General features: G+C 34.9%; 2 protein-coding genes across 2 annotated transcripts in view; both read right to left on the bottom strand.

The window, feature by feature from the left end:
* Nucleotides 1–3,020, bottom strand: part of LOTGIDRAFT_142126 (hypothetical protein) — a gene marked incomplete at both ends in the record, with an annotated part of 8,634 nt that extends 5,614 nt beyond the window's left edge. The window contains 4 exons of the mRNA XM_009051936.1: nt 1,291–1,356; nt 2,139–2,267; nt 2,548–2,618; nt 2,936–3,020. Of these exons, the coding sequence (XP_009050184.1) occupies nt 1,291–1,356; nt 2,139–2,267; nt 2,548–2,618; nt 2,936–3,020 (351 nt within the window). The remainder of the gene's footprint in view (nt 1–1,290; nt 1,357–2,138; nt 2,268–2,547; nt 2,619–2,935) is intronic.
* A 3,534-nt stretch (nt 3,021–6,554) lies between these two features.
* On the bottom strand, nt 6,555–8,791 carry LOTGIDRAFT_173860 (hypothetical protein; the record flags this gene model as incomplete). The annotated part of the gene is made up of 3 exons (XM_009051937.1): nt 6,555–6,808; nt 7,606–7,782; nt 8,488–8,791. The coding sequence occupies 3 exons, from the start codon at nt 8,789–8,791 to the stop codon at nt 6,555–6,557; spliced, it is 735 nt and encodes a 244-aa protein (XP_009050185.1).
* Between the last annotated feature and the right edge of the window lie 204 nt (nt 8,792–8,995).

An 8,995-nucleotide genomic window follows, 5' to 3' on the forward strand; every position in this document is an offset into this window, starting at 1 on the left:
AAAATGATACATGCTGAATAAAAGTCAATTCCTTGTCAGTGAGCTGTATTTTATCAGTGACAACACTACATTAAAACTTTGGTCTATAACAACACACACTTTATATACAAACAGATGCTCATTACTTAATTCTTGTTTCAAAACTGTTGAACTCCGAAAACAGTTTGTGCACCTTGTATTATGATCTGTATATTCCATAAAAAAGATGTTGCTTTTTTTGCCTTCAAGAGTGTTTATAAGTAAATTTGGACGGACCAACAGACATGGGTAATGCTTGTATACACCACCTCCGCACCCATTTCTAGCTAAGCATTAACTTGAGGGTTGCTGATCAAAAACTTTAAAGCATCCTTTCAAGAAGGTAGAATTAAGCTGGGGTCCCTATCCACAATAACAGATGAACTGTAAAAAAGCCATAAAAGCAAGTTTTTAAGAGACAGAAATCCTCCAAAAGGGAAATGCCATAATAGAGATACACATAGCAGAACACAAGAAACATTTAAATAAAATAAAAATTGAATTGAAAAGTGTGACATAAACAAAAACTTACTTCTTGCACAACTTTTTGTTGAAACAAATGAGCTAAAGAAGTCATGCGTGGAATATCTTTTAAGATCTGTAAAGAAACATGGCTCATCTAGCACAAAATAAAAAAAAATCCCCTGAAGTACCATTAATAGGATAAAGAAAAATCAATTTAAGACAACCATCTAAATCTCTACAGTAATTTTTCTTCACCGCTATTGATGATACTTCCACCAAATAGCAACATTGAGTAGTATTGATGAACATTTTCACTAAAAAATCTATTTTTTTTACAAAATTTAGTTTATATTATTCTAATCTGGTTGATCATCAGACTACAAGAGATTGTAAAGCGGATACTGATTGTATCACTTTGCACCATTCCAATTTTCAACCAGATGTTTAGGGTTCTTGAAAATACACTAAAACAAACGCTTCATGATGTCACTATCATAAAAGATGCAAATGATATAATAGAACATAATAAAACAACTAGTTTGAGTGGAATTATTAAAACCACAGACGTTTCACTGGAATGACACAAATAGATCTTATTAGTGTTCATGTTCAAGCTCGTAGTCTAAAAACGACAGGTTGAGCATTTTTGATCAGAAAATTCAAACATGTGATCCCAAAAGCCAGTTTTCAAAGGTTGACAATTGAAAATGAAAATGTTCATCAAGCAAACATTGACAATGACAATATGAAAGGGGGGAAAAAGACAATTAAAACATGCAGCTATAGTATTGGGCTGATATTACTCACTTGTTGTACTAATTTTTGTTGAAAGATAGGAATGAGAGGGTTCATTCGAGGAATGTCTATATGTATCTGTATAAAATAAAATCAATCATGTTGGCAGAAAGTCTTGGAGGATAGTCTTACAGGAATCTTAATATCAAAGCACTAATCTAAGTGAGTAAATAGTAAAGGTTGAACCTACATTACTTTGGGACCCCCAAGATGACAATCACAGACTAATTTCGAAATACAAACTCAAAACTGATAGCCTCTTTTAAACATAATGAATTTTATGGTAAATTATGTCTTTGTAGAAACTACAAAATCATGGATTAATCGCGGAGACAGGAGAGCAAGTACAACTTGAGAGGCAGGCAAATTTTATATGATGTTTTTTTTTTTCATGGGACATAAATTCATGAATGTTTTTTATGATGAATGATAAGATGAAAGGGACAGATTCGCCATTTTTTGGGGGTTGATTTGAGTCTTGAATATATGAAAATAGTTAAGCATTCAGAAGTATTAGAAAATCGCATAATTCCTTCAAAAATATCCTAAACTAGGAATTTCTTTCCTTTTTCTATAGATGCCTTTTTTAAAAAAAAAGACTTGTCTTTTTAACTTTCCAATGCAGATAACTCCCGACTCAGGTTTGAAGGCTCAAATTTCGACAGTGAGCTGTGAACACTGATTGGCTTTGCTAAAAATTTTAATTTTTTAGACTAAGATTCGATTGGTAAAAAAAGAATAGCACATCTGTCCCTTTAAGTGATGCTGTTTCAGTTTTTTTTATTGAATACGCTTTGAAGAATTTAAACAGATAACTGGGACACCATGTTGTGTCCATGCCATACTAATGCAATACAAACCTGTCTAAAAGTTTCAGCATGTAATTCTTGATATCTAGTATCATAATATTGCTCTATAAAACCAAAATATTCATTTCGTTTTCTTTCTAATGTGGCTTCTCTTCGATCCAGGCTCGGAGGAAGGTAACCCTATAACAAAGGATATATCTTTCAAATTTTACTACTTGGACGTGTGAAACGTTGAATAAAAATAAGCATACACCTTCAATTTCATTCTGCAAAAAGCGTTTAGATTTTTGGATGAGACAGTAGCAAACAAATAAACTCAGTCATGATAAAATTTCCCTCATTGAAAACAGTATGGCGTTGTATGTACTCATTATAACAAACAGGTACAAACAAGTAGTATGTTAAACTCCATTTCATTTCAATGATATGAGCTAAGTTTTTAAACGGTCAAAATACTTACAGAAAGAATTTTCCACGCTGTTGGACGAACACTTTTTGGTATGCCTGACCAACATAAACTTCTTAACTGATCTGTAATAAATACAGAACAACTGGAATAATTTACAATATCTATTTTTCATCTGAGACAATTCAAATATCAAGGTAATGGTATGACAATATTTCGGTTTTTTTCAAAACGGATAATATCACTATGAGCAAAATGAAATAAATAATAATAAAAATACAGGCATAATATAGTTGATTGGGGTGAATCCACAGAGTCAACTTAACCAACACTGACAGTGGCATTAGAATTTTCCTTGAGGAGGATTCAAACCCACTTCACTTAATAGCCTAGCAGATGATAATCTAACAAAAAGTGCCACAATGGCTCAAACCTTATTTACCCAGATCTATATTAGGTTCATCAAATAATTGTTTAAATCTATCAAGTTTTGCTGCTTCCCTATCTATGGTGGTATTTTGTGCTAGACGGATATGTGTAGACTTGGGAGGTTGATAACCACTATTTAATCGAACACCAACACCAGGCCCTGCATGATGATGATGATTTAAATTAGAACCACCACCTACAAGGTAATTGTCAATTCTTGAAGAATCAATTTGAAAAGCTTATAACTTAAAACATTGAAGAAATTCATGCTTTTATACCATAGAAAATGACTATGCATTTCTAATTTATTGAACAAAATTGAATACACCAACCAGGACATGATCTCATCAATTTACATTTCCAAAATATAACTGTATGGTTCACAGTTACTTAAATGCATAGATAAAATAAGCAATTATAAGACTATAACACTTCATAATGAAAATTCACACAGAAATTATGATCCTCTAATCCACTTACTTGATCTTATATTTGTCTTTTCATTATTATTTTGACTAAGTTTACTATGGTTATCTAAAACTGCTCTTGCAGTAGACTGGACATCTTTTAAAGATAGCTGCATGCTAGCCATGGAAATCAACTCATCATCTGCATCATCCCAGGCATCTGATGTTTGATTTTCAAAATCAGCAAAAGCATCTCTTTTTAAAGGCTTATTCTTGTCATCTTTCTTAGGTGAACTGAAATCATAACATAATCTCTGTTAAAAAAATGAAAATGTTTAAAAATATCTATAAGCAAAACAAATCATACCAATGACACTGCATTCTTGACCAAGACACAGACTAGATTTAGTTTAACACTAAAATTATTATAACCTTTGACTTTGTTGTGAACTCGTCAATTTTGACTCTGGTCATTTGTCATTTTGAATCATGTATGTTAAATCCTTGCTTAAAGCTTTAAGTAGACCAAATTTGATGGAAATATAAGAATGAGGCTAAAAAATAGCTTTCGAAAACGTCTTTGCCTATCTACCTTAAAGGTTTAGAATTCATTGGTGGGTGCTGTGCTCCATACACTGGACGTATACTGAAATATAATGTAATAACCATTTTAAAATAATGCAAAACAAATGTAGCCTAAATGGAAGTCTAAATCTTTCCTTTCTCTGGTGATAAGAGTCCATTTACAGTACACTTGCATACCACTTATCACAGTGTGAAAAGTTCATCTCAAATAGAGATTAGGATCCTACGGGTGGAGGAAAAGAAACCAGTTACTATTGACAAGCATCTAGACTAGTCACAATTCACAAGAAATGGATTGCTGAAGTTAAAGCTCGAAAAGCTGGTACAGTTAAAAGCAATTAGGCCTAATATATTGAAAAATTTTAATCTCTTAAATTAAATCAAAATATTATCATTAGTAATCAGTACAGGATCACAAAACCAATGATATAGAAATCCGGAATACGTATGTAGATATATTATATGTAATTTCATTTGTAAAAATGTAAACAAAAGTGCCCGGCTTAAACGTTTACGTTTTATTTACATACCTTCCAGGAACATTTCCAGACCTCTTCCATGGTCCTGGTTGACTTGAATTGCCCGTAGTTGACGAGCTAGAAGATGACATAGCGTTCTTGTCGCAAATTCGCTATGATGTACAATTTCACATCATTCTAAACCATTTTGCAAGGTGTGAAAATCAAAATCCTCAATGTTGTCAATATGGCTGAAGTCACTTAAGCGCATGCGTTATTGGATGTTTCGTTACATCCGGAGTAAATATTGTAAATTAAGACCAAGACGTTTCGTATTAAAAATTTCTCCCGTACGAAAATTTGTATGGTTCTTACAATGAAATAATTAATTTGAATTTAAGTAACATATTACGTATTTTCGTATGAAACGTAGGCTACCTCCGGCTTGTGTGATGTAGCACAATGCAAAACAAAATTATTTTTTTGATTGTGTGGGCATTTGTACCCTCAATGATCAGTTTTAGAAGAAAAAAATATTTATTATAATTTCCATGGATATAAATGTTCCTGTTGGATCCATTATTCTTCTTATATTTTCAGATTCTGAAGAATATGGATTTTCATTTCATATATTCAAATCATATTATAGGCCTAACTGTACAAACAATACTCTCTTACTAGATGTTAGGCTTGCATGCCTGTGCCTGTGCTTTCACAACATTACTTAACAATGTTACAACCTAAAATTCCCAATGATACCCCCGCTTCATTTGTAAAAAAAACCGCAACAGTTTGTCCCACCACTAATTCTGTTAAACTTTGCTCCCGATGTCCCCCCAAAATGACTAATAACTTCCATTAAACACATCCATTTTTAAGCCCAAGTTTCAGAAAGAATTGGAATCGAGAACAATTTGCTACATAGGTTAGGGCTTTTTGTTTATCTTAATCGTTTAATGGGTTCTTCTTTGGTTCAAAATGCATGTTAGAATTTTGATATAATGTGTCTGTTCCGTTCATGGCATTAACAAACATGATGGGATTGTATTTTATATGGTCATTCGGATGAGACAATTAAACCCTTTGCTATACATGCTGTGCACGTTATAATGCCCCTCGATATTTGTAAATCGCCAAAGAAAAGAAAAAATCCCCCAGATCCAGTTTGGATCAGTTCAATCAAAAGAAGATCTTGGTGAGATTTCTGTCAAGTTTATTTTCACTTTGAATACTTAGTGGGATTTCTCCTTTGTCATAATATATTACAGTGCATCTGTACCTAATACCCCCATTTCACCAAAGATGTTCTGATACCGAAAGTACCCGATCTAATTTTTGGAATCAATTTTGCATTAAAGTCGTGAACCTGTGAGCATTAAAGAGCAGCCCTTTACATTCGACTCAGTCCACCGAGAGTAAGGTACAGAAAGTGTGACCGGCTACTGTTTTTTTCAGTCGGCCCGATCTAGACCAGAATGTCCCCGATATCTTTAATTTTTATCGTCATGAAACGCCGCTAATCGTCCCGAATCACCCCTGATAGTCATGAATCGCCACTGATCGCCACGAATCGCCTCAGATCGTCATGGATCGCCTCTGATTTTTACCCGATTGAATACCGGCCAATGGCCCATGGTATGGGTAGGGGTAATCACGGACGTTCCGATTGACTCGTTCCTGGTACGCGAAAGTACGCGCATGTATCCTATGATACAACCAAAAGGCCCGATGGAGGCCCGCAAGTGAGCGATCTTCCCGCGTTGTTCGGTTGAGAGGCCGAAAATTGACGATCCCGGCTCTAGAGGGCACTTTCGGCCGCTCAGCTGCTGATTTCTGCTATTCTTCCATCGTTCTTTGTGCGAGAGTGGCCGAATCTATAGGCATTGATAATTTGGCACACGTCAGCACGGAGGTCGACTACCTGCGGAGTGAGGAAAGATCAAGAGTGCGGACGAGACAAGGTGAAATTCGGACGACTAAGACGACCAGGACTGAGGCGACCGAAGGTATAAGGTAGTGCTCCATAGCGCTCCTTAGTGCTCGCAGGTTCCCGACGTTTTTTGAGCAATAATGCGCCCGATCATCGGGTACAATCTGGTACAGATCGGGCCGATTGGAAAAAAAACAATATTTGCTGAAATGGGGGTTATTAACGGCACCTTTTATATCTTCGGGGTCAGCTTTAACATAATTCTGGATAGACACTGACAGAATAAAATGCCAGACTTGTGGGTTCCGAGCTGCTAGCTGTTAAATATATAGTCTTGGCTTTCATCTCTATTCCTGTGCAGTTTTTAAATGTAAAACCAAAACGGTCTGCCCCACCAATGTTAGAGGTACTGATTGAATTACACAATGACGATGTAGCCAATCCAGACGCACTACACTGATTGTCCAAACCTAACCTGACATCATACTGAGGTACCAGGCTACTATCTGAAATAGAAAAACCGGAAAATTAAAGCAGAATAATTTTAGAATGAATTTGTAGCATATCTGGAAAGTACCACGCAATCTAGATAAACCTAACATTCGATAGTATGACATAATCTAGATTTACATATGATTTGATAGTACTACATAATCTAGATGAACCTAAAATGTGGAAGCTCGACATAATCTAGATTTACCAATAAATTTGATAGTACTTAATAAACCTAAAGTATGATAGTATTTTATTATCTAGATTTACATATGATGTGATAGTACTTTAAAATCTAGATGAACCTAAAATGTGATAGAACGACATAATCTAGATTTACCAATAAAGTAATAGTACGACATAGTCTACAATGAACTTGAAATATGATCGTACGACATAATCTAGATTTACCAATAGATGCAATAGTACGACATAGTCTACAATGTACTTAAAATATGATCGTACGACATAATCTAGATTTACCAATAGTGATAGTACTTTACAATATAGATGACTTTAAAAAATGATAGTATGACATAATCTAGATTTACCTAACATGTGCAGAGTCAGAATTGCAATCGCGATAAACCAATAGATGAACCATTGGATATGATAGTACCACGAAGTGGTAAATTAAGTCTTAATCTCGATAAATCTATAATAATGATAAAACTAATGCCTTTAGCCTTTCTTCAATGCATTGTCAATTTCTTCTATTACCAAAGCTATATCATTAACCTTACCACGAATGGTTGTTTAATCTATATTTAACACTTGTAGAGTAATACATTCGTATAGATATTTCACGTACCTGTATCGACGATTATCATTCTAATGAAGAATGGTTTTGTAAGATTTGTACACCACCATTGATTCACTTGTTCTAGAGTCAAAGATTTGGTGTAAGCATCACTATCTAGTGCTTTCATCGCTACATTAGCATTACTGGTAGTGCTCTGAACACTGTGATCACTGACTTCGTTAGATCCTGAAAAGTTGTGAACAATTTAAGTTGTCAAGATCATCCAAATCATATCAAGGTACTGTTTTATTGTAATCTGGTTCATAAATACACCGACACCAGGTCTTACCCGTCATATTTTTATAGGAGTTGCTCCGACCCTTTTGGGTCACTAACTTTTGAGAATTTTCACTTTGCCAAATTTCACATAAATTTTGGTATCTATAGAGTCAAGGGGTAGGCTAAATTTGCGCATTTGTACGAAAAAGGGAAAATCCAACTTCTCAGTCTAATTAATATTAAACAAAACATTCGTTCCGGTTTTTATTAGCCTTTATTTTTAATATATCCTTTCTCTTTGATGACACAGCCAATCAAAGTCCTGTCCTCTCCAAAGCTGGGATTTTGTGACGCGAACAAATGGTGCGTTCAGTGTCTGATGCTTCTCAGAATACACTTTTTGTTTACGTCACAAAATCCAAGCCTAGGCGAAGGTAGGAATTTGATTGGCTGGTGGTCTGATCAAACAGACGAATGTTCAAGAAGGCCGTCTTTTAACCCTAACTGAAGTGACTATATTAAGAATAGAAGTTAATACTGGAACGAAAGATTGGATTAATTCTATTTTAACTGTCCTGCCCCTCGGATGCTTTGTGATACCGTGGTAGTCTTAAGTCTGTAACAACAATACAAGCTTTTGTGTGCATCATTTTGTATGAATAAGATACTCACTCTTCAGAATAAAAGTACTGACTGACTTGTTGTAACTTTTAGAATCGTCCTTCAGAATAATTCTATCATATATAAAGCATTCCCCAGTATCTTGTTGGTAAGCAAACGAAGGACAGGCTGGAGTATAAACACATAACATAGCACATTCAAGTTTTTCTCGCCCATCTTGTAAATATTGAACATAGTTATCAAACAAGTAATCTGATAGCATCAATTTAAATCCTTTATGTTTTCCACCGTTTTGACTATCCGTCTTTTGAAGCCAAAGAAGGCACATGCCTATGATGGTGAATATTCTACCCATTCGTATTCAAATTCTTCCGTAGACGATACATTTTAGTTTCAAAAGAATTGCTTGATGTCTAGATCACCAGAGGATGACGTTCTATTGTTTAATTAAACAAATAATTCATTGACAAGAAATTCCAAGAGAGTCACGTTAATGGGGGGGGGGGGGGGGGGGGGGGGGGGGGGGTTTAGCGGGTTAAAAATAAAAAAGGGGTTTGGC

The sequence above is a fragment of the Lottia gigantea genome (genome assembly GCF_000327385.1).
Source record: "Lottia gigantea unplaced genomic scaffold LOTGIsca_175, whole genome shotgun sequence".
Taxonomy (NCBI): Eukaryota; Metazoa; Mollusca; class Gastropoda; family Lottiidae; genus Lottia; species Lottia gigantea.